This window comes from Argiope bruennichi, chromosome 7 (genome assembly GCF_947563725.1).
Source record: "Argiope bruennichi chromosome 7, qqArgBrue1.1, whole genome shotgun sequence".
NCBI lineage: Eukaryota > Metazoa > Arthropoda > Arachnida > Araneae > Araneidae > Argiope > Argiope bruennichi.
In genome coordinates, this window is record NC_079157.1 from 27,924,334 (window position 1) to 27,951,188 (window position 26,855).

The following is a 26,855-nucleotide window of genomic DNA, read 5'->3' on the forward strand; positions in this document are numbered from 1 at the left end:
AAACTATTTCTTAGTTTCGTGGGTCTGCTGGGTCGAAGCACATTCCAACAATCACCACTCACCTCCCACTTCTTAATCACAAAAGTCACTGTGGATTTTGGAATGTTGAACTCATTACATATGTCCCTTGAGGATCGGCCATTTCTATGATATCCGACAATTACGCCTTTCTCAAAGTCGACAGCTCTGAATTTCGTGGCATCTTGCTTGCAACGAATGCCAATGTTGTTCCCCACATGATATTTAAGTATCTAAGGCGTAACGTTGATCAGGAGCTTATACAATATATCTTCATTTGCATGGGTGTCCAAATATTTATCGGTAGATATTGTATAATATATATAACAATTCGTAAAGCGAATCAAACATTATGTATATCTGCTACAAATAGAAATAATAATAGCATTTTAGATTCGCTGTCTCATGTAATTTTGTTGGAATCCTGTGCAGGAACAAATACAGACCAACATTTGTTGACAGGGGCAATCATGCTCAAGAATATAGTTTTGGGTACGGGAATTTTCTAAAAGGGTTCAGGTGTCAATAAAAAGCGCCAAAACCATTTGGGACTGAACAGTGCCATTATAAATGATATGACTTTGTTTTAAATAGTAAGTTAACGTTGATGTTTCTAAATTTGAATGAAATGATTTCGAAGGGAAAAAAAAGGATTAGTGCAAATCGTTACTTAAAGCTTCCATAATTGCCAAACTTCGATATTAAATTTACCTAAACTTTGACCAAAGTATACTCTCTCACTCTTTCGCTAGTATAAAGTATGTTACAGTTTCTCTGGTATATACTTTATATAAGATATACAGCATCTTTTATGGACACAAAATTTCCGATTTTAAAAATCAAAATTTTAAAAAATGCAATTTTATTAAAGAGTATGACTGTCTGCAGGTTTATAAACGTGGAAAACATGGTGTGGACCCAATGGAAAACGAAATGATCTGCTTTTTGCAGTTCTCTAGTGACACAGAGTAACGAATCAAAAATTTTAAAATGTACGAAATAGCCTCTGCTCGGCTAAGAAAAATTTATTAAAAATTTATTTTGAATATGATATTTTGTATCCACAGATTCAGAAAATCTCCTACTCCATATTTACTACCCTGCTATCATTAACCCAAATATTTTTCCCCAATATCATCTAACTTTTCCATTTATTTTGAATCTGGCGCAAGAATAGATTTTGGATATTATTATTTTTTTTTTCATTGTTGGTGGAAACAGTCCGCGAGAATTGCCCTGGTTAGCGACAAGTGCATTCAGCCTACAAACGAATATTATTTTTCGATTTTATTATAAATCCAAACCTTTGTCCAGATCTTTTCAGAGTTTCAATAGATGATTGATTTCCTAAAAATATTGATTTTAAAGTTACTTTTTAAGACCCAATTCGCAACAAAAGTTTATAAAGTATCAGATGCTTATATGTTTTCTTTAAAAATCATGTAACTTTGTCTCTTTTACATTAATAGAAGTAAAAGAATCGGATTGATAACTGTGCTCTCTAAATATGTCATGTCATTTTTTTAAATAAAATTTATTTCTGCAGACTAAAATATATTATAAAAATAATGCTTGTTTAAAACTCTTCATAATAGAAATAATTAGATTTAATATGAATTTTAGAACAATTCAGACATATATAATATTATAAATATTTAATATATAATATTATAAATGTTTAATATATAATATTATAAATATTTCCCTTTTATTTTATTCTAGAATTTCATGTCCAAATATTTTTTATTGTCTTTTAAAACAAACTTTTATAAATTTACTAAAAAGCTGATTTCTTTAAAATCAATTACTTTCTATTTTTCTATATTGTTACGAATTTGTTATACTGTTTGCATATACAAGTAAGGAAAATAGTTTTACAGATATAAAAATGGTTAATGAATGAGTGATTCCAGAATCTGGCTACAAATTTGGATATTTTAGCGGGAAAAAAAAGCCTCATCACGTTTGAGAATCTTGATTATAATTAAATAAGGACTCGAGTTCTAGAATCTGTTTTAGAACATTCAACGCCTTGTCATCTTTAAAAAACAGAGGCGCGAAGAGAGAATCGGCAATCAGTTGACTTGAGCTCACGCGAGTAGTTGAGCGAAGTCTCTTTCTGAAGTGTTGATCTACAGCGAGTTCTCTTTGAGCACTTTATGCTTCTGGGGTACTTAAATGACAATTTGCTGTTTATGTATTGCTGCTTACTTCTACCAGCCTTTCCGACAAGTTTCGTCACTGTGTATTTGAGTTTTAGTGTAAAGCAGGGGTAGGCCGACTTTTTCAGGGTACGGGCTACTTCTAATTTTTCCAAGGTGTTCGATCCACCCATTGGCGTAGGTCTACAATATTTATTATAACTTAATAATAAATACGGAATGTGTACGGAATGAATTACTAACATTATAATAATTGTCACAAATATTATAATATCAAATGATGCATTTATATAAAAAAATGCAAAATACATTAATAATAAATCATTCTCATCGGAAGTTAGTTCTGGTAGTTATTTTTAGTTGAAAACTTCGGCTATGCACTGTCTGCCAATATCTTGGTATATAATTATTAACTGCTAATCTTGCACTGGATTCTAAGTGGTCTTCTGTGAGACGGGGACGATGTGTTGTCTTAATTACGTTGAAAATAAAGATTCACACAGGTGGGTAAAACCAAAGAAATATGTTAAATTATATGCAACTTTTTTTAAAGTTAGGATACGTCCATTAGAATCCAAAAGTTAGTCTTAGCTGCTGAACAATGTGATTTAAAATTATATCATTTTGTAGGAGAAAAATTTCATTTTCGTCAAGAGAGAAATACAATGATCCATAAATATGTTTCTTTTAGTATGCGCATCTTATGTCTTGGTAAAGGCCGACCGACTTAATGTCCACCCCTGGTGTAGAGTAAAGTGCCTTCAGCCATTATTGAACTTGATGAATTTTTCACTTTATTCTCACCTGATATATTTAGACATTTTGTATAATTAATTCTTGGTAATAAATGTTAAGGATTTTTGGAAATTAAATATTCTCAAATTCAATGTCAAGTCACGTCATTGATATAGAAGCAACCATTGATTAATTAAATTAATTGATAATTCATTTTGAAAAATAGTGCATTATCAAGAAGAACACGAAAGTGTGCACAATTTAAAGACTCCAGAAAAACCTCATTTATAGCGAATTACGAAATTCTATTTTTAGAAACACGAAATGTGATAAGTTCAATAAAAGTGCTTTAAAAAGACTGGAAATCTTTGAATGAAAATAAAATACCATACTAACTTACTGCGTGAATGAAATTTAAAAGTGTAATAAATGTTAAGGATTTTTGGAAATTAAATATTCTCAAATTCAATGTCAAGTGACGTCATTGATATAGAAGCAACCATTGATTAATTAAATTAATTGATAATTCATTTTGAAAAATACAAAAATAGTGCATTATCAAGAAGAACACGAAAGTGTGCACAATTTAAAGACTCCAGAAAAACCTCATTTATAGCGAATTACGAAATTCTATTTTTAGAAACACGAAATGTGATAAGTTCAATAAAAGTGCTTTAAAAAGACTGGAAATCTTTGAATGAAAATAAAATACCATACTAACTTACTGCGTGAATGAAATTTAAAAGTGTAATAAATGTTAAGGATTTTTGGAAATTAAATATTCTCAAATTCAATGTCAAGTGACGTCATTGATATAGAAGCAACCATTGATTAATTAAATTAATTGATAATGCATTTTGAAAAATACAAAAATAGTGCATTATCAAGAAGAACACGAAAGTGTGCACAATTTAAAGACTCCAGAAAACCTCATTTATAATGAATTACAAAATTCTATCTTTAGAAACACGAAACGTGATAAGTTCAATAAAAGTACTTTAAAAAGATTGGAAATCTTTGAATGAAAATAAAATACCATACTAACTTACTGCGTGAATGAAATTTAAAAGTGTAATAAATGTTAAGGATTTTTGGAAATTAAATATTCTCAAATTCAATGTCAAGTGACGTCATTGATATAGAAGCAAACATTGATTAATTAAATTAATTGATAATTCATTTTGAAAAATACAAAAATAGTGCATTATCAAGAAGAACACGAAAGTGTGCACAATTTAAAGACTCCAGAAAAACCTCATTTATAGCGAATTACGAAATTCTATTTTTAGAAACACGAAATGTGATAAGTTCAATAAAAGTGCTTTAAAAAGACTGGAAATCTTTGAATGAAAATAAAATACCATACTAACTTACTGCGTGAATGAAATTTAAAAGTGTAATAAATGTTAAGGATTTTTGGAAATTAAATATTCTCAAATTCAATGCCAAGTGACGTCTATGATATAGAAGCAACCATTGATTAATTAAATTAATTGATAATTCATTTTGAAAAATACAAAAATAGTGCATTATCAAGAAGAACACGAAAGTGTGCACAATTTAAAGACTCCAGAAAACCTCATTTATAATGAATTACAAAATTCTATCTTTAGAAACACGAAACGTGATAAGTTCAATAAAAGTACTTTAAAAAGATTGGAAATCTTTGAATGAAAATAAAATACCATACTAACTTACTGCGTGAATGAAATTTAAAAGTGTAATAAATGTTAAGGATTTTTGGAAATTAAATATTCTCAAATTCAATGTCAAGTGACGTCATTGATATAGAAGCAAACATTGATTAATTAAATTAATTGATAATTCATTTTGAAAAATACAAAAATAGTGCATTATCAAGAAGAACACGAAAGTGTGCACAATTTAAAGACTCCAGAAAACCTCATTTATAATGATTTACAAAATTCTATCTTTAGAAACACGAAACGTGATAAGTTCAATAAAAGTACTTTAAAAAGATTGGAAATCTTTGCATGAAAATAAAATACCATACTAACTTACTACGTGAATAAAATTTAAAAGTGTATTAAATGTTAAGGATTTTTGGAAATTAAATATTCTCAAATTCAATGCCAAGTGACGTCTATGATATAGAAGCAACCATTGATTAATTAAATTAATTGATAATTCATTTTGAAAAATACAAAAATAGTGCATTATCAAGAAGAACACGAAAGTGTGCACAATTTAAAGACTCCAGAAAACCTCATTTATAATGAATTACAAAATTCTATCTTTAGAAACACGAAACGTGATAAGTTCAATAAAAGTACTTTAAAAAGATTGGAAATCTTTGAATGAAAATAAAATACCATACTAACTTACTGCGTGAATGAAATTTAAAAGTGTAATAAATGTTAAGGATTTTTGGAAATTAAATATTCTCAAATTCAATGCCAAGTGACGTCATTGATATAGAAGCAACCATTGATTAATTAAATTAATTGATAATTCATTTTGAAAAATAGTGCATTATCAAGAAGAACACGAAAGTGTGCACAATTTAAAGACTCCAGAAAAACCTCATTTATAGCGAATTACGAAATTCTATTTTTAGAAACACGAAATGTGATAAGTTCAATAAAAGTGCTTTAAAAAGACTGGAAATCTTTGAATGAAAATAAAATACCATACTAACTTACTGCGTGAATAAAATTTAAAAGTGTAATAAATGTTAAGGATTTTTGGAAATTAAATATTCTCAAATTCAATGTCAAGTGACGTCATTGATATAGAAGCAACCATTGATTAATTAAATTAATTGATAATTCATTTTGAAAAATACAAAAATAGTGCATTATCAAGAAGAACACGAAAGTGTGCACAATTTAAAGACTCCAGAAAAACCTCATTTATAGCGAATTACAAAATTCTATTTTTAGAAACACGAAATGTGATAAGTTCAATAAAAGTGCTTTAAAAAGACTGGAAATCTTTGAATGAAAATAAAATACCATACTAACTTACTGCGTGAATAAAATTTAAAAGTGTAATAAATGTTAAGGATTTTTGGAAATTAAATATTCTCAAATTCAATGTCAAGTGACGTCATTGATATAGAAGCAACCATTGATTAATTAAATTAATTGATAATTCATTTTGAAAAATACAAAAATAGTGCATTATCAAGAAGAACACGAAAGTGTGCACAATTTAAAGACTCCAGAAAAACCTCATTTATAGCGAATTACAAAATTCTATTTTTAGAAACACGAAATGTGATAAGTTCAATAAAAGTGCTTTAAAAAGATTGGAAATCTTGAATGAAAATAAAATACCGTACTAACTTACTACGTGAATGAAATTTAAAAGTTTAAATTTTATTTAATTTTTACAGATAACCGCGACGTTTTCAGCTCTAGAGTTGTAGATTCGAATTATCTTTTTAAAAAAGAAATCTGCATTTTAAAAGAAAAGGTGCGATAAGCTAAACTCTTTCTAAGCTTACATTAGAATTTTAAATTAAATAAACTGAAATATAAACACAGAAATGAAACACAAATTCTTTAAAAAAGTGTTAATTTTACATCTTAAGCACGTGTTAGGTATGATGTATTCATATTTTGCCACTGAATATTCAACGTATTACGCAACACAAGCCACCACACTTTTGTGATTGTTCTTTCTAGTTGGCTTCAAAGTCCAATCTTTCAATTGATAAGCTCTTGAATATTAAATAGATTAAAACGCATTCAAGTGGAAATTGATATACCAGTTGTTTTCTTATAATCATATGTTATTATTATATCAGTAAGTATGATTTTAATAATGTGAAAGTTTGTATTGCTAGCATAAAATTATTTTATATTATTTAATTAATTCTAAATGCTTTTTAGCGAATTATTTTTATAAAAATTCTATTTGTATTTTCTCTTCCAAAACTTCATCATTTATACGATGATTTCTGAGTTGATATTGACTAAAAGAAATTTTATCGGCAATGATTAGAAATTAATTTTCATAAAAAAAAATCAAATGACTTTTTTGTAGTATATTTATTTTTAAAGCAATGTAATTAACTTTTTTTTAAAATGTGTTTTCAAGTAGAAAAGATTTCCTGAACATCTGCCCTTTAGAAAACTGATTTCCCTAATTGGAATACAGATTTCTTTAAATACGTTCTAAGTGAAAATATTCTCAGATTTTAAAATTTTAGTACAGAATGTATGAACCCGACGATATTTTATACAATGTATATCTTTTTTCTTTCAATATGATATAAAAATACATAGCATTCAATCTATGCTCTCTTTAAATCAAAATATGATGACACCAAAATAATTTTACTATCTTTTTGTTTATTTATTTTCGTATTATTTCTCTTCCAATTTATGAGTAGTACTAATAATGGTTGTTGTTTTTTAACAATGGTGACATTTTTTAATGTGAAATTACTTAAGAATCAATTCTAATTAAAGAATGCAACGAACTTTTTTTGTATTTATCTTAAAAACAATAAAATTAAATTTTTTAAGAGATATACTTTCATGTTCAAAAAAAATTTCTTGAACATTTAAAGAAATTGTTTTCCTAAATTAAACCACCAATTTCTTTAAACAAATATAAATTGATAGCATTTTTAGATTTCATTGTATAATTCATATCAGTTCAGAATGTATGAACCGAAACACGATATTTTATGTATTGTATTATTTTTTCCTATTTTTTTTCTTCCCATATGAAGCAAAAACTCGTAGCCTCATTTTAAAATTAAAATCTGATATTTTTAAATATTTTCATAATTTTTTTGTTCATTTTATATTCTTTTGTATTATTTCTTTTTCCAATAAATGAGTACTACTAATAGTGATATTTTTTTTAACAATGATAACATTTGTAATGTGCAATAATTAAGTATCAATTTTAATTTTTTTTTTAAATGTAACGAAATTTTTTTGTTGTATATTTATCTTCAAAATAGTGCATTTAACTTTTAAAGAAATACGCTTTTAAGTAAAAAAAAAAAATCATAATCAACGGTTCATTTAGGGAAACTGGCTTCTTAAATTAAACAACCAATTTCTTCAAGCACATAAAATATGTAAATATTTTTGGATTCTGTATTCCACAATAGTACACAACGAATGAATTTAGATATGAAATTTTATGCATCATATAATTTTTTTCGTCATTTTTTCCTTATATCTAATACAAAACTATATAGCTGTAGATATCTGTTCTCTTTAAATGAGTATTTTGTGACTTCATTGTCCTTTTTTATTGTTCCACTTCTTATTGTTTTATTGTTCCATTTTATGCACTGTATACATTTTTTCATCATTTGTTTTCCTTGCATCGAATACAAAACTCCTTGTATCTAATAAAAAATTCCTTGCATCTAATAAAAAATTCCTTGCATCTAATAAAAAAAATCATTAGCCTCGATATTTCAATAATTGGTGACTTCATTGTCCTTTTTTTTCATTGATCCTCGTCTGAATTATCAGTAGAAGTACTGATAATTCAGCGCGCTGTGATTATGAATCCATTTTTAGTAAAAAACAAAAAACAAAACAAAAAAAAACAGTTAGTTTAATCTTTAAAGTATATGCATTTTCAAAACGAAGGAAATAGCTTTTTTAAGCAATATTTTTTAAATAAAAAAAAAATCTACCAGCGTCCTGGCCTAGTAGAATTGCGTCTTCTCCGTTATCTGGGCATCCCGGGTTCGAATCCCGGTTTGGACATAGTTGTTCTTTACCCTGTGTTCTATCTGTGAGGTGTGTGAAAGAGACCCCCCCCCCCATCCCGTAACAAGGAGTTGTTCAAGCGAGTGTGTGAGTGTCATCTTCATATCAGCTAGAAGTCAGACTTCTGCCCTCGGGTGCTCAGGGGCCTTTACCCTCAGAAACTAAAGCACAAACTCGGCTTAAATAGCTGACTTCGTCAGCTGTCTTATCTATGGCAAGTGCCATAAATAATAGCAACAAATAAAAAAATGTTATAATTATTGGCCTTTAAAACAATTGGTGTATTCATTTGTTTAACACATTAAAAGTAATTTTAGATTCTTAGATTCATATAAGTATATAATGAATGAATCCAGATACATTTCTATTCGCTATACTAAATTTTTCATCATTTATTTCCTTACATACAAGGCGGTCAAAATTAAAACATCCCTACTCTGCTCTCTCTATACAGCGAACTACTCACTGTAAGGGCTCCAAAATTGTTGAACATACTATTCAATACATGGGAAAACGGATTACATGAAAATAAAAATTAGTTCCAGAAACAACCGATAGATGGCGCTGTACAGCAGAAAATATGCTGAAAAGACACAAATAATCACAAAAAAAAACACATATGCGGTATGGAATTTGTCCTTTCTAATTTCTACTGAAGATATGAAAATAAAAGATAAAAAGTGAAGAAACTTAAACTGACATTGTAACTGCAATTTCGCACTGTAAGCACAAAAATTTGCATAAACCTTTATGCAAGATGTAGTGTTTCCACACATCTGTGTACAGCAGTTTCTTCGGTAACAATTTACTAATGACAGAGTAATTAATTGGGTGTTTCCTGAAACCTAACCATCTTCTACACATCTTAATCCCTGTGATTTTTGGATTTGAGGATACCTAAAAAATCTTGTTTATCGAAAACGTCTGGTAACCTTGGCATATTTGAAAGACAGTATCACTGTGCAAATGAGAAGCATCACAATCGACCAATCACGATCCGCAGTAAAGCAAGCTATCTACAGAATGCAAATTTTATATCTTGAAAAAGGGGACCATGTTGAGGAGTTTCCCCTGCATCGATAAGGTCCTTATGATTGAATATTTGATACGTTCGGATAAAGCATATTTTCTGTTGTACAGCGCCATCTGTAGGTGTTTCTAGAACTAATTTTTTTTTTTTCCTGCTTAATCATTTTCCACATGTCTTGACTAATATGTTCAACAATTTTGGAGCCTTTCGACTGAGTAGTTCGCTGTATAGGGAGCTCAGAGAAGGGATATTTTAATTTTGACCATAGTACAAAATCATACATCTCAGTGTTTCTCCTTTTTTAATCAAAATTTGATGATTTTAAGGTTTTGTTGTTTCTTTTTGTTTTGTTTATGATTGTTACACTTCCAGTTTATGAGAATTAATAAAGATAATATCGTTCTAATGATAATAGCATTTTTTAGTTTTTAAAAATCTCTTTAAATGTCAGAGGGATTTTTTTTTTTTTTTTTTGCTTTGTCTGTAGAAAATGGAGAGCAGATAATCACTATAAAAGTTTATTGACGTCATAAATTATTAAAAGAAATAAAAATTGTCGGAGCATTGATAGGGGCTGGGAGACTCAGTCGTGTGGATTTTCGATAACGGTTCTTCAAAACTCCATCCCCCCTTTTGAGGTTTCTCTCAAAAATGGAGATACTGGGGAGGCAAGTGATCTTATCAAGGTGACATAAACTTTGATTTGAGATAAAAATGGTAAAGTTAATATTGTAATTCGACGACAGAATTCTAACATGTTTTTCCTCACAGAAGCTATGCATGAAGCTTCTCTTTAAAAAAAAGAAGGCCGGGGGGGGGCACTAATGCCCATTTTACATGTTTTACTATTATCATTATTGAGTTCCTGTATCTTGTGTCGTTTTCGAGATAAGAACTCTAATTCCATAGTTTGACGCCAGGTGTTGCTGTAACCAATTTTACAGTGTTGCAAATGATCACTAGAAACAGGTTTTGTGGCAATTGTTGTCGCCGTTCTAATGTGAAGTAAAAGGACTTTAATCGCCATATTTATATACAGATTTAAAATTTTTAAGAAAAGAAAGTTTTATTATTTGAACATCTTTTGATATTTTATCATCAACCCTGTCAGCAATATCTGTTATTATTTCTGATATTTTGTCATTCTTATAAAATGTCATAAATGTTTGAAATTCTTATTTTTCAGAAATGGCACATTCAAAAAGAATAGCCATTATAGGTGCTGGTCCTAGTGGTTTGACAGCCATTAAAAGTTGCAAAGAAGAGGGATTTGCACCAGTTTGCTTTGAGCGAACAGGAGCCATTGGTGGATTATGGAGGTACCACGATGAAGAAATCGACGGAGTGGCATCGCTCATGAAGACAACTATTATTAACACAAGTAAAGAGATGAGTGCCTTCACTGATTTTCCACCCCCAAAAGAGTTCGCCAATTTCATGCACAACAGCAAGATGTGGGAGTACTTAATGCTCTATGCAGAAACTTTTAACCTCTTACAGCATATTAGGTACGATGTCTTACATTTAGAGGTCAGTCAAAAGGTTAGTTGCGTTCCATCGCAAAAATGTTTGGTAGGTAATTTTGATGAAACATTGAGGCAACGTTTCAGACAACTTGTATGTATCGTGTGACGTTGCGGCTTTTACGGCTCACTGTTTGTTTGTCTGATCGTCAATCGTAAACAAGTTTCAGCAGCTGCAAGTGACTTCTAAATTGGAAATGCAATCAGAGATTCGAGGGCTTTTTGCCGCGAAAATATGTAACTCATGGAAATTTATCGTCACTGGCATGGGGTCAGTCTAGTCAAGCTATCGCGAAGTGGTTGGACATTTTTGAGAATGGGCGTGCAGATAATTTCAACTCTGAGCGCTAGGGAAGGCCAATAATTGCGACGAATTCTGAGATACCGGCTCGAGTGGACGACATTGGGCGGTATTTCTTAATAGAAATCATTGAAAAACTTGTTCCATACCTTGATAAACGTTTAGATAATGGAGATAATTGTGTCGAAAAGTATTGTAGTGAAAGCTTATAAGCCAGTTAACAGCTACGCTACCCGAGCAATTGCTTTTGTATTGTGGTCATGTTACTTATCTTGTTATGAAGTTTTAGGATACAAATGAATTCATTGCAAATTTTTGATCATGTTTTGTTTTCTTATGCAGTGCAACTAACTTTTTGACTGGCCCTCGTATTTTGTAAAAAAAATTTTGATTAATTTTTCATCGACAACTCAACTGTGACAAATAATTTTATGTAACATTAGAGGGATCAATGAAATCAAATTTTTTGTCGAGGTTTGCTTTCTACGATCACAATAATAATATTTAAAAATTATTTATTTTAATTGAATCTGAATTTTGTTTTTGTTCTTAAAATTATATTGGTTTTTCTATTTGCAGGCATATCTGCGGAAGTGTCTATCTCAAGATAGAAAGTAAAAAATTATTTGAGATTTAGTATAAGTCAAGAATAATTTATCTTTCTAGTTATTTTAATCATCAAATTCGTACTAGAATAAAAATTAAATAAAAATATTATCAGCAAATTCGCTGCAAGAAAATGAAAACTACAATCACACATTGTAATTCTGGAAATTTGCCTAACAAATTATACTTAATAAGTTTTTCTTTTAATATATTTGCTAATAAAAATTATTTGTGTGTTCAAACGCAAAAGTTACAAAAAATAATTTATTTATCGTTATCATATATTCCGTAAGCCATTACTGTACTAAACTATAATCAGCATATATAAATATGAAACCTCATCTGTAAAGCTGAGAGAAGTTTAAAAATATTCCTCCCAAGCTGAAAACCAACGACTATTTCAGGGTCTAGTGACTCAGACTGATTCTTTTATGTAAAGTATAATCAGCATATATAAACATGAAACCTCATCTGTAAAGCTAAGAGAAGTTTAAAAATATTCCTCCCAAGCTGAAAACCAACGAATATTTCAGGGTCTAGTGACTCAGGCTGATTCTTTTATGTAAAGTATAATCAGCATATATAAACATGAAACCTCATCTGTAAAGCTGAGAGAAGTTTAAAAATATTCCTCCCAAGCTGAAAACCAACGACTATTTCAGGGTCTAGTGACTCAGACTGATTCTTTTATGTAAAGTATAATCAGCATATATAAACATGAAACCTCATCTGTAAAGCTGAGAGAAGTTTAAAAATATTCCTCCCAAGCTGAAAACCAACGACTATTTCAGGGTCTAGTGACTCAGACTGATTCTTTTATGTAAAGTATAATCAGCATATATAAACATGAAACCTCATCTGTAAAGCTGAGAGAAGTTTAAAAATATTCCTCCCAAGCTGAAAACCAACGACTATTTCAGGGTCTAGTGACTCAGACTGATTCTTTTATGTAAAGTATAATCAGCATATATAAACATGAAACCTCATCTGTAAAGCTGAGAGAAGTTTAAAAATATTCCTCCCAAGCTGAAAACCAACGACTATTTCAGGGTCTAGTGACTCAGACTGATTCTTTTATGTAAAGTATAATCAGCATATATAAACATGAAACCTCATCTGTAAAGCTGAAAGAAGTTTAAAAATATTCCTCCCAAGCTGAAACCAACGACTATTTCAGGGTCTAGGGACTCAGACTGATTCTTTTATGTAAAGTATAATCAGCATATAAAAACATGAAACCTCATCTGTAAAGCTGAAAGAAGTTTAAAAATATTCCTCCCAAGCTGAAAACCAACGACTATTTCAGGGTCTAGGGACTCAGACTGATTCTTTTATGTAAAGTATAATCAGCATATAAAAACATGAAACCTCATCTGTAAAGCTGAGAGAAGTTTAAAAATATTCCTCCCAAGCTGAAAACCAACGACTATTTCAGGGTCTAGGGACTCAGGCTGATTCTTTTATGTAAAGTATAATCAGCATATATAAACATGAAACCTCATCTGTAAAGCTGAGAGAAGTTTAAAAATATTCCTCCCAAGCTGAAAACCAACGACTATTTCAGGGTCTAGTGACTCAGACTGATTCTTTTATGTAAAGTATAATCAGCATATAGAAACATGAAACCTCATCTGTAAAGCTGAGAGAAGTTTAAAAATATTTCTCCCAAGCTGAAAACCAACGACTATTTCAGGGTCTAGTGACTCAGGCTGATTCTTTTATGTGTGCAGATAAAGCTAAGAATCATTTATGGGGTTATAAACTTCACTATTTGCTTAAATTTTTTCATGCTGAGTTGTAGCAAAAGTCAATGAGCTGAGGTTTGTAATTTTTTTTATACAAATTATATTATCAAATGCAGGATTGATGGAAGTTATGTCTATGGTTTTCTTTCAGCAATTACTTGAATATTTGTATCTGTTTATGCATTTTTTTTGTTACTATTTACTATAATCTATATATTATTCATTCAGTCGATTATTATTTATTTCAATCCATTTTTAGTAAATAATTCTGATTTGAGAGTTCGTGAAGTTTTTTAGTTCTTAGAAATCTGGGTCTATTTTAATGTTACTATATATTTGCGTCTAAATTACAAAATAAGAATGTAATTTTTTGCGCATGAAATCTTCTAACAAAATTCTTGGTAGTCATTTTATGATAATCATATCCAAAGTATTATTAATAAGATAACAGAATGTCAAAATGTAATAAAATATTATTATATTAAATGGGATTTGTTTCGAGAATAGATAATTCAATTGAAGTTGTTTTTATTGAAATTTGTCCGGTTTTTATTGAAATTGCTCTGCAGCTATAGTCCAGGTGTATACGAGAGGTGATCCAAAACAAGGCAAAGGAAAAATGCTTTATCAACAGTAGACACGGGATACAAATGGTAATTAAGAGGCATATGTGGTTGTCACTTCTCTACATAATCACCAAACATGTTGAGGCCTTTATCACTTCTTTAGACCAATTTGTTTAACCCGTCTTGGTAATAATCAGGTCCCTGGCTATTGAGCCAGTTCTCGGCATCTTTTTTAAAAACACCGTCTAATATGAACTTTGTTTTGAATAAGTGTTTCTTCAATGCTAGGAAAAGGAGATAGTCACTGGGAGCCAAATCGGGGCTGTATGGGGGAGTGGCTCCAGACCTCCCACCTAAACGGTTCCAGCAATCTCTCTGCCCGCTTCAAAAGAATGACACCATTTCGCCACCTGTTGTCTACTCATTGCTTCGCCTCTGTACACTTCAGCGAGTTGTCTGTGAATGTCCGATGGGGATACATTCTTGGCCCATAGAAATCGTATCACGGTTCGCACCTCTGTGCGAGACCCTTTTCTAGACATCTTGCCATTACTGTAGCTGTTTCAGGCCTCAGTACTAACACTATCAGCTCGAACGACCGGTCTAAGACAACTAGCGCCATCTGTCTCCACTTTGGGTAACAATATTCCCATCCACAATTTCTACTTTACAAATGTTGCTGACTTTTTTTTTTTTTTTTTTGATCACCTCTCGTATATCGAAGAAAACTGGCGAAAAATTACTATTTCTGAGGAAGTTGGAAGCTTTACTAATTGTGACAACAATTGAGTCTGGAGCTCAAGATTTCAGATTGATCTAATAGAGACTCGAATGAAAAATGTGTCCAGAGGGTAGTCAGCCAGGGAATTTTCTATGTTTTAATATCTCAGATTGTGATGAACTATAAATAATATCTTTGTATTTTTTGTAGGTAAATATTTATTCTAAATCCAATAGCTAAACGAACTTAATGATTCACAAGTTACTTGCCCGATTAGCAAAAAAGTTCCCAACAATATTGTTTCACAACTTCACGATATTTCATTTTATTCAGAATATTACTGATAGCATCATGAAAATATCGTACAATATTGTTACGGAAATTTTCCAAAGCCCGGTGTAATAAGCATACAGTGGTTAGAGTCCAGCAAATTCAATAATGGATAAAAATACTTTATTATCTGCGAAAACACGAACACACAGATTAAAAAACACAGCCGAAACATATATAACAGCAGTAAAGTACAAGTAGCAGGTCGGTAATAAATAAGTGTTGTAGTGGAAAGCAGTCAGAAAGGACTCACAGGAGAGAGACTTCGCACGACCACTCACGTCTCTCGAACGTCTACTTTTCTCTCAAACTCATTATTCGATTGAAGTAAGCTCTATCTCCTGTTTTTTATAGTTTTCGTAACAGAACAAAGAAATTTTTCGAAAGATTGCCGAAACTCGCGTACTAATGGAGCTATCACTAAAATTCTGATAATTCTGGTATCTTCGATTTTGTCGCCAAAGCCTCCAAATACTTCGCCAATTTTAAAATAGGAACAAATTTGTCACTACAACCGGAGGTCATTCACTTCACATTTAGTAGCATCCATCAGAAATATCTATAAAACTGCCTTTTTTATTATGAAACTAACTATGTTGTGTGGTAATTTACAAATTTTTAAGTTTATCTTGAGTTTATAGACGGGGGAGGGGACAATCTGTATCAAGATTTACGATTAAAGGCTTGAATCTTCTTTAAATTTAAAACTATGTTTCCATGTATTAAAAAGAATTTTCTCAATTCAAGGTATCACGTGGAAGTCATCAAAATAGAGCCATCGGAGGATTATAAAGAAACTGGACGCTGGATAGTCACTTCGAAAAACACACAAACGAATGCAGTTTCGAGAGAAGAATTTGATGGAATTATGATCTGCACCGGGCACCATTCTTATCCAAATATTCCAACTTTCCCAGGGCAAGAAAAATTCAAGGGCACTATTATGCACTCTCATAGTCTGAAGACCTGCGAGAGATTTCAAGGACAGCGAGTTGTGATTGTAGGAATAGGAAATTCTGCAGTCGATGCCGCTGTCGACAGCACCTTCGTAGCAGACCAGGCAAGTCTCAAAATGCATTATTTTTATTTTGTTTTATTTAGATAAAATTTGTATAAATGATTTTACTTTCTTGTACACGAAATGTAAAAAGAAAAAGTTTTTTAATCCTCAAAGAAAATTGAACTCAAGATTTTGACTGATTTCCACGTTTCAGACTTCCCAGAATTAGAAAATAAATTTTTGAAATTATGTCTTTCTATCCGTGAATACAATAACTCAAAAACGCTTGGAACTAGACAAATGAAATTTGATATTTAGTCTTTACACCAAATTGATAGATTCTTAACAAATTATGGATGAAATCCATTCTAAAAAATGTCTGTCGGTTCTGGTTGTCCGAATATAAGTTAACAAGATAAAAGTATCGCGTAAAGAACTAGGTCAAATCCTATAAGGTGTTGGCTGTCTGTCGGTTTGTGTTTTTATATGCCTATAAATGTGACAACTCAAAAGCACAATGATTTAAATTTATGACGTTCAGTATGTGATTTCATGACTTTAACCATTTGGTCAACTCGTTGAACAAGATCTATTTCGGTAGTCTTACATCCTTACCTCCTTTCATCGCGAGCACACCTTATAATCGAATGATTTTCCTCTGTTCTAGCGATGACGAATATTTTAGGAGCGGTTATTACGTAACCAAAATCAAAAAGTCACAAATACAAGTGATCAATACTTTTCAAAGAGGGGTGTGATTCAAATACTTGATACGATCTTACTGGTGATGTTTCGATTACAGGTTTTGGATCACGATAGAAAGTAACAATCGATACGATATCACTGAAATTTGCCAAAGCGGTGACTTCACTGGAAAGTAACAATCGATACGATCTGTCCAATGGAAGCTCTCGAAATAAATCTGTGATTGGATTGAAAAATGAACGGCTGGTTATTGGAATTATCGTATCTTATCATTGAATTGCATATCACTGAAATTTATCGGAGAGGTGATTTCACTGGAAAGTGCGAAGTCACCGCTCCACTTTACGGGAGTGACCGATATTCGTATTTGATGATATACTATTCCATACAGATCCTTTTTAATTGCTAGTGACATGATTGACTTTGATTACATTTATTCTGTTTACTGCTGGTGCCATCTATTGGTAGAATATAGGACTAAAGTAAACATTTTAAAGAAATGACATATATTTTTAACTCACCTTTTCGAGAAAATGGTTCACTCTAATAAATAAATTAAATAAATAGTTTTGAGAAGAAAATAAAATCTAAGAAGTAAGCTGAAACAGATAAATAAATTCAATCACACGTTACTTAAATTAGTAAATTAATTATTAATTACAATTAATAAATTTTATATTTAATATTAAGTAATAATTTTTAATTAATAATATGATTGAAATAACAGATATTTGGAACGCATATTTAAAAATAACGATATCAATATTATTTTTTATTCAAAAAATCGTGGATTATGCATCTCTACTCTGTTCTCTGAATTGAGGAGCAAATTAGAGTGCCAAAGATTCTAAACTAAGTAGGAGCTTTAAAAGAACATTAAGGTCCATCTCACATCACTGGAGGGAATGTTGTTCTAAGATTGGATGGAAAAACTGCTCCACTGATATGACAAATGCTTAAATTTTCACTGCAATTACATCGAAAAGTAGCCACGTTTGTACATAACTTTTGGTAATAAATTCTTTTTGTCCTTCACTCACGTCTTTTTTATGGTCCATCGGAGGTTGTGATAAAATATCTTCAAATATAAATTAGATCAGCAACAAAGTAAATGTGAGTATTAACCTTTCAAAATTGCCCATTCATCTTGGTATTCACTTGCCCTTATTCTCAATTAATGTAAAGATAATCATCAAATTATTCTGTTGTCAAAATAACTTTTACTAAAAATGTTGTTTGAAAGGACCGTCTCTTCTCCTTTGTCTCTTAAAAGACCATAAAGCATTTAATCTATTTTCATGAAATGATGGATAAATAATTCAAATATGGTTTTTATTTCAGGTTTACCTGAGTACCAGAAGGGGATCTTGGATTATGGGACGTACCGGAGAGGATGGTAAACCCTACGATCTAGAACTGATGCGTCGGAGAAATGTATTCCTTTTAAAATTCCTCCCTTATGATTTCCAGTGCAGATTTTTGGAAAGTCGTGTGAAGTTTGATCATGATACTTATAATCTGAAGCCTGACCACCGCATCCTGAGTGCCCACACAACCATGAACGATACTTTGCCAAACTGTGTCCTTAGCGGCAAGGTGATCGTAAAAGGGGACATCGAAAAATTCGAAGAAAATGGAGTTGTGTTCGCTGGGGAAGAACAAGTTACTAAAGTAGATTCTGTGGTGTTAGCCACAGGGTATGACATCAAATTCCCTTTTCTTGATAGCTCTGTGATATCATTCGAAAATAATCGCGTTCATCTGTACAAATACATCATTCCACCACACCTCGAACATTCTACTTTGGCATTCATTGGCTTAATCCAGCCTTTAGGCCCTTTCTTTTCAGTTGTGGATATCCAATGTAGATGGTTTGCGCAGATCCTGGCTGGCAACCTCAAACTACCCAGCGAAGAAGAAATGAAGAAAGATATTGAAAACAAAATTAGAGCAAATGAAAAACGCTTTGTAAATACGAGTAGGCACACTATCGAGGCAGATTGGGTGCCTTATTTGGATGAACTAGCAGAAATGATTGGAGCTAAGCCCAATCTACTGAAGCTAGCGATAACCGATCCTAAATTTTTCTGGATATGCTTTAATGGACCTTGCTTTCCATATCAATACCGGCTCCAAGGACCCCATTCATGGCCTGGGGCCAAAAAAGCAATTTTAACCACCGAAGAGAGAATCTATGCTCCTCTCAATTCCAGTGGCAAAAAACTTAGTCAAAAGAAAGATGGCTTCATCTCAACCAAAAAACTTTTGCTGATTTTGGTGGTACTTGCAGTATGTGTGATGTACGTTAGAAAATATCGAAGATTAATCTCATTTATGATACTTTATCTGAAATTGAAAAATATAATCTAAAACAAAATTCAGCTGTAGAAATGTAAATTTTTAAAACATTTTTGCTATTATTAATTTAAATTTATGAATAGCTAAATAAATCTAATTGTTAATAAAATGAGAGAAAGATACAAAGTTTTGAGAAAAGAAAGATAGTTTCATCTCAGGTAAAATTCTTGCCTTATGTAACGTGTGCAGAATGTATTATAGACGGAAGAAATTATTAAAGAATCAGCTCGGTTGTCTTCATCTGTCTGAAATAAAAGAGAATCGGTCGAAAGCGAGTTCCAGTATCCAATCATAGAAATCAATATCTATTTTTGAATCTTGATTGTTATTGTGTACATAAGTTTCAAATTCAACTGATGAATTTATTAAACAAAAATATCCAATTCAATGAATTTTTACAAAACAGAAAAGCATTTTCACTTCAGGTAAAATAATTTTCTTGTTCCTGGCACATTACATAGTGTGTGCTACACACGACAGGGAATAGTGAAATGCAAACTCAGGTATCATCCTTTGTCTTACCATAAGAAAACTCCATCTCCGATAACATTCTTTATCTCAATTTGGAGAAAATAGTTTGAAAGGGAATCTGTGAAATCCAATCATAAAAATGCAATGACTATTTTTGAAACTATAGTGACATTGAAGTTTCAATTTGAACTAAAGAATATCGAAAACAAACATGTTTAATTCAGTAAATCGTTATGAGAAGAATGATAGTTTCATCTCAGGGAAAATTATTTTCCTGTTTTTGGTAGTTTGTACTGTGGATATGATGAAAGGTAAGAAGCATACTTTTTTTCATTTTTTTCTTACTTTTTCTGGATTTAAAGTGAATTACATGAAAACGAGATGTAGATTCCAATCAGAGAAATATGACGTCTCTTTTTGAAATGTGACTGTTCTTGATCTGAAATGAAGAATATGTAAAATAAATAGGCTTAGATCAATAAAACTTTGTGTGAAGGATATTTTCATCTCAGGGAAAATTCTTTTCGTGATTTTATTACTTTGTGCAGTGAATATGATGTACAGCTCGAAACACTGAGAATCAATTCAGTAATCATACTTTTTTCTGAATTTAAAGGAAATCGCATGCAAAATCCAATCAGAGAATGGCAGTATCTATTTTTGAAACTTTACTGCATTTGATCAAAACTGAAGAGTGACAAAAATAAATATTTAATTCAATAATATTCTGTGTGAAGAATGATAGTTTCATCTCAGGTGTTTTTAGTAGTTTGTGCAGTGAAAGTGATATGCGATAGGAAATATCGGAGAATCATTTCGGTTACAATTCTTTTTCTGAATTTAAACGGGGTTACTTACGAATTCCTATCAGAGAAATACAGTGTCAATTTTGGAAATTTGACTGTTGTTGCTTTGAACGGAAGAGTAAGTGAAATAAATAAATATTATCCATAAATGCTTTGTGAGAAAAATGATAATTTCATCTCAGGGAAAATTCTTTTCATGTTTTTGATAATTTGTGCAACATGTTTGATGCACAGCAGAAAACATCGGAGAATCAACTCAGTTATCCTTTTTCTGAATTTAAAGGGAATTATTCCAAAATCCAATCAGAGAAATGCAGTACCTACTTTTGAAACTTGACCGTTTTTGATCAAAAGTGAAGAATAACTAAAACTAATTCAATAAAGCTTTCTGAAAAGAATGATAATTTCATCTCAGGGAAAATTCTTTTCATGTTTTTGATAATTTGTGCAGGATGTGTGATGCACAGCAGAAAACATCGGAGAATCAACTCAGTTATCCTTTTTCTGAATTTAAAGGGAATTATTCCAAAATCCAATCAGAGAAATGCAATACCTACTTTTGAAACTTGACTGTTTTTGATCAAAAGTGAAGAATAACTAAAACTAATTCAATAAAGCTTTCTGAAAAGAATGATAATTTCATCTCAGGGAAAATTCTTTTCATGTTTTTGATAATTTGTGCAGGATGTGTGATGCACAGCAGAAAACATCGGAGAATCAACTCAGTTATCCTTTTTCTGAATTTAAAGGGAATTATTCCAAAATCCAATCAGAGAATGGCAGTATCTATTTTTGAAACTTTACTGCATTTGATCAAAACTGAAGAGTGACAAAAATAAATATTTAATTCAATAATATTCTGTGTGAAGAATGATAGTTTCATCTCAGGTGTTTTTAGTAGTTTGTGCAGTGAAAGTGATATGCGATAGGAAATATCGGAGAATCATTTCGGTTACAATTCTTTTTCTGAATTTAAACGGGGTTACTTACGAATTCCTATCAGAGAAATACAGTGTCAATTTTGGAAATTTGACTGTTGTTGCTTTGAACGGAAGAGTAAGTGAAATAAATAAATATTATCCATAAATGCTTTGTGAGAAAAATGATAATTTCATCTCAGGGAAAATTCTTTTCATGTTTTTGATAATTTGTGCAACATGTTTGATGCACAGCAGAAAACATCGGAGAATCAACTCAGTTATCCTTTTTCTGAATTTAAAGGGAATTATTCCAAAATCCAATCAGAGAAATGCAGTACCTACTTTTGAAACTTGACCGTTTTTGATCAAAAGTGAAGAATAACTAAAACTAATTCAATAAAGCTTTCTGAAAAGAATGATAATTTCATCTCAGGGAAAATTCTTTTCATGTTTTTGATAATTTGTGCAGGATGTGTGATGCACAGCAGAAAACATCGGAGAATCAACTCAGTTATCCTTTTTCTGAATTTAAAGGGAATTATTCCAAAATCCAATCAGAGAAATGCAATACCTACTTTTGAAACTTGACTGTTTTTGATCAAAAGTGAAGAATAACTAAAACTAATTCAATAAAGCTTTCTGAAAAGAATGATAATTTCATCTCAGGGAAAATTCTTTTCATGTTTTTGATAATTTGTGCAGGATGTGTGATGCACAGCAGAAAACATCGGAGAATCAACTCAGTTATCCTTTTTCTGAATTTAAAGGGAATTATTCCAAAATCCAATCAGAGAATGGCAGTATCTATTTTTGAAATTTTACTGCATTTGATCAAAACTGAAGAGTGACAAAAATAAATATTTAATTCAATAATATTCTGTGTGAAGAATGATAGTTTCATCTCAGGTGTTTTTAGTAGTTTGTGCAGTGAAAGTGATATGCGATAGGAAATATCGGAGAATCATTTCGGTTACAATTCTTTTTCTGAATTTAAACGGGGTTACTTACGAATTCCTATCAGAGAAATACAGTGTCAATTTTGGAAATTTGACTGTTGTTGCTTTGAACGGAAGAGTAAGTGAAATAAATAAATATTATCCATAAATGCTTTGTGAGAAAAATGATAATTTCATCTCAGGGAAAATTCTTTTCATGTTTTTGATAATTTGTGCAACATGTTTGATGCACAGCAGAAAACATCGGAGAATCAACTCAGTTATCCTTTTTCTGAATTTAAAGGGAATTATTCCAAAATCCAATCAGAGAAATGCAGTACCTACTTTTGAAACTTGACCGTTTTTGATCAAAAGTGAAGAATAACTAAAACTAATTCAATAAAGCTTTCTGAAAAGAATGATAATTTCATCTCAGGGAAAATTCTTTTCATGTTTTTGATAATTTGTGCAGGATGTGTGATGCACAGCAGAAAACATCGGAGAATCAACTCAGTTATCCTTTTTCTGAATTTAAAGGGAATTATTCCAAAATCCAATCAGAGAAATGCAGTACCTACTTTTGAAACTTGACCGTTTTTGATCAAAAGTGAAGAATAACTAAAACTAATTCAATAAAGCTTTCTGAAAAGAATGATAATTTCATCTCAGGGAAAATTCTTTTCATGTTTTTGATAATTTGTGCAGGATGTGTGATGCACAGCAGAAAACATCGGAGAATCAACTCAGTTATCCTTTTTCTGAATTTAAAGGGAATTATTCCAAAATCCAATCAGAGAAATGCAATACCTACTTTTGAAACTTGACTGTTTTTGATCAAAAGTGAAGAATAACTAAAACTAATTCAATAAAGCTTTCTGAAAAGAATGATAATTTCATCTCAGGGAAAATTCTTTTCATGTTTTTGATAATTTGTGCAGGATGTGTGATGCACAGCAGAAAACATCGGAGAATCAACTCAGTTATCCTTTTTCTGAATTTAAAGGGAATTATTCCAAAATCCAATCAGAGAAATGCAATACCTACTTTTGAAACTTGACCGTTTTTGATCAAAAGTGAAGAATAACTAAAACTAATTCAATAAAGCTTTCTGAAAAGAATGATAATTTCATCTCAGGGAAAATTCTTTTCATGTTTTTGATAATTTGTGCAGGATGTGTGATGCACAGCAGAAAACATCGGAGAATCAACTCAGTTATCCTTTTTCTGAATTTAAAGGGAATTATTCCAAAATCCAATCAGAGAAATGCAATACCTACTTTTGAAACTTGACTGTTTTTGATCAAAAGTGAAGAATAACTAAAACTAATTCAATAAAGCTTTCTGAAAAGAATGATAATTTCATCTCAGGGAAAATTCTTTTCATGTTTTTGATAATTTGTGCAGGATGTGTGATGCACAGCAGAAAACATCGGAGAATCAACTCAGTTATCCTTTTTCTGAATTTAAAGGGAATTATTCCAAAATCCAATCAGAGAAATGCAATACCTACTTTTGAAACTTGACTGTTTTTGATCAAAAGTGAAGAATAACTAAAACTAATTCAATAAAGCTTTCTGAAAAGAATGATAATTTCATCTCAGGGAAAATTCTTTTCATGTTTTTGATAATTTGTGCAGGATGTGTGATGCACAGCAGAAAACATCGGAGAATCAACTCAGTTATCCTTTTTCTGAATTTAAAGGGAATTATTCCAAAATCCAATCAGAGAAATGCAATACCTACTTTTGAAACTTGACCGTTTTTGATCAAAAGTGAAGAATAACTAAAACTAATTCAATAAAGCTTTCTGAAAAGAATGATAATTTCATCTCAGGGAAAATTCTTTTCATGTTTTTGATAATTTGTGCAGGATGTGTGATGCACAGCAGAAAACATCGGAGAATCAACTCAGTTATCCTTTTTCTGAATTTAAAGGGAATTATTCCAAAATCCAATCAGAGAAATGCAATACCTACTTTTGAAACTTGACTGTTTTTGATCAAAAGTGAAGAATAACTAAAACTAATTCAATAAAGCTTTCTGAAAAGAATGATAATTTCATCTCAGGGAAAATTCTTTTCATGTTTTTGATAATTTGTGCAGGATGTGTGCTGCACAGCAGAAAATATCAGATAATCATCTCAGTTATCCGTTTTCTGAATTTAAAGGGAATTATTCCCAAACTCGAATCAGAGAAATGCAGTAAGTACTTTTGAAAGTTGAATGCTTTTCATCAAAACTGAAAAAATAACTAAAACAAATGTCTAATTCAGTAAAGATTTGTGAGAAAAATTACAATTTCATCTCAGGGAAAATCATTTTCATGTTTTTAATAATTTAAGCAATGAATATGATGTGCTACAAGAAACATCGGAGAATCATTTCAGTTATCACACTTTTTCTGACTTTAAACATGAAATCGCGAAATCCAATCAGAGAATGCCGTGTCTATTTTTGAAACTATACTGTTGTTGATCTGAACTGAAGAATAATTAAAACCAATATAATTCAATAAAGCTTTGTTAGAAGAAGGAGAATTTCATCTGAGGGAAAAAAAAATTTCAAGTTTTCGATAGTTTGTGCAGGATGTTTGATGTACGGTAGGAAACATCGATGAATCATTTCAGTGATCTTTCTTTTTCTGAATTTAAAGGGAATCGCATATGAAACCCAATCGGAGAAATGCAATGTGTATTTTTGAAAGTTCATTGTTGTTGATTTGAACTGAAGAATAACTGAAACAAATATATTTAATTAAGTAAAGCTTTGTTGGAAGATAGATTTTCATCTAAAATAGTTATTTTTATTTTTGGTAGTTCGTGTAATGTGTGTAATATACGGCAAATATGTTTTCCTTCTTTGTCTGAATTTGAAGGAAATAGATTATATCCAATAGCTGAAATGTAACGTCTAGTTTTGGAATGTTACTGCTGTTATATAGTCATGTCTCAGTCTCAATGAATTGACAAATAGTGCAAAAAGTGGGAAAACAGTCGAAAAGTGTCTATTTTTGACCAAATCTCAACCAAATGTTTTTATATTAATGTCTGTTATGTTTAACTAATTTTATTGCCGAATAAGTGTAACAATTTTTAGTGAAATTTTGTTGCATTGTCTCAAATGAGTAAATTCTGTAAAATATCTCAGGAAATTCATTATTTCAACATTGCTTTTAAACTGCAATTGAAATATCTTATTTTAAAACTTAATTGTATTTTCTATCAAATTAGCTCTAAAAAGGAATAAACTTGTTAAATTGAAATAATTTTCTGAAATGAAAATTATTTTAAACGTTATAAATTTATAGGAATAACATTTCTTACTTTTTTTTACAAAATATAATAAAAGTCTATTTAAATTGCACATGTGTTTTTTTTCTATTAAAACCTATATACTAGCCAGCTTTGGAGAGTAATTGGTTCGCCGTTATTAATTATTGCTAAAAATGACCATGGATTAATTTGTGTAACTTGGTCTAAATAGATTTCTATGTAAAATAATTTTAATTTCAAATTTTTAAACCAAAATACACATATACATATTTTAATCTTTATTACTTGTTGCCTGTGAGGACCAACTGGTTCACTGAGAATATTTGTTGTATTTACTTTCAAATAATTTTTTTCATTTTTAGATTAATGTTCATTATTTCTCCCCAAAAATATTTTAAGCATAAACTACGAAAAAATATCAAAACTGTGTTATTCTAACAGCCTTACACTCGTTCTATTCATTGCGCATATGAACCAGCTGATCACCAAAAGCGGTTAGTAATAAAAATCAAATTCCGTGACATCAAAGTGTTATTAAAAAAGTAACTGCCCGGATAATAGTAAATACTAACTTTCCTGTTTATACAACTTCACATATTCTTTCTATAATAAATTATATAGATATTAAATAGAACTCTTTTCCCTAAACTTTGAACAATTGAAGAAAATTACTCAAAAATATTCGGTAGAACATTAAAAAAGCAATTTTAATTTTAGTTGTTGAAAATGGCGCAAAAAATACTTTAATTGTCAAAATTCATGAAAAATTCGCGTGACGATATCTTTATATGAGCAATTTTTTAAGTATCGAATTGGTGTGAAGCTCTCTTAATTTTTATTTAACATGTTTCGCTTGATTTGTAATTGATTAGAATTTCCAAAAAATCCTTCCAGATACAGATTATTCCAATCAATCAAAAGACAGACACTGCATTATTAC

The 26,855-nt window shown here is 30.7% G+C and overlaps 1 protein-coding gene across 1 annotated transcript; it reads left to right on the plus strand.

The window, feature by feature from the left end:
• Positions 1-6,621: 6,621 nt before the first annotated feature.
• Positions 6,622-25,940, plus strand: LOC129975870 (flavin-containing monooxygenase 5-like). The gene is made up of 4 exons (XM_056089125.1): positions 6,622-6,686; positions 10,843-11,164; positions 16,196-16,508; positions 18,495-25,940. The coding sequence occupies exons 2-4, from the start codon at positions 10,845-10,847 to the stop codon at positions 19,521-19,523; spliced, it is 1,662 nt and encodes a 553-aa protein (XP_055945100.1). The 5' UTR covers positions 6,622-6,686; positions 10,843-10,844; the 3' UTR covers positions 19,524-25,940.
• Positions 25,941-26,855: the final 915 nt, after the last annotated feature.

What these genes read in the sequence shown, in the direction of transcription:
- LOC129975870 (XM_056089125.1), top strand. Translation starts at nt 10,845, where the DNA reads ATGGCACATTCAAAAAGAATAGCCATTATAGGTGCTGGTCCTAGTGGT. An exon ending in AACCTCTTACAGCATATTAG is followed by an intron (nt 11,165 to 16,195) that starts GTACGATGTCTT and finishes TCTCAATTCAAG; the next exon opens with GTATCACGTGGAAGTCATCA. An exon ending in GCACCTTCGTAGCAGACCAG is followed by an intron (nt 16,509 to 18,494) that starts GCAAGTCTCAAA and finishes TTTTTATTTCAG; the next exon opens with GTTTACCTGAGTACCAGAAG.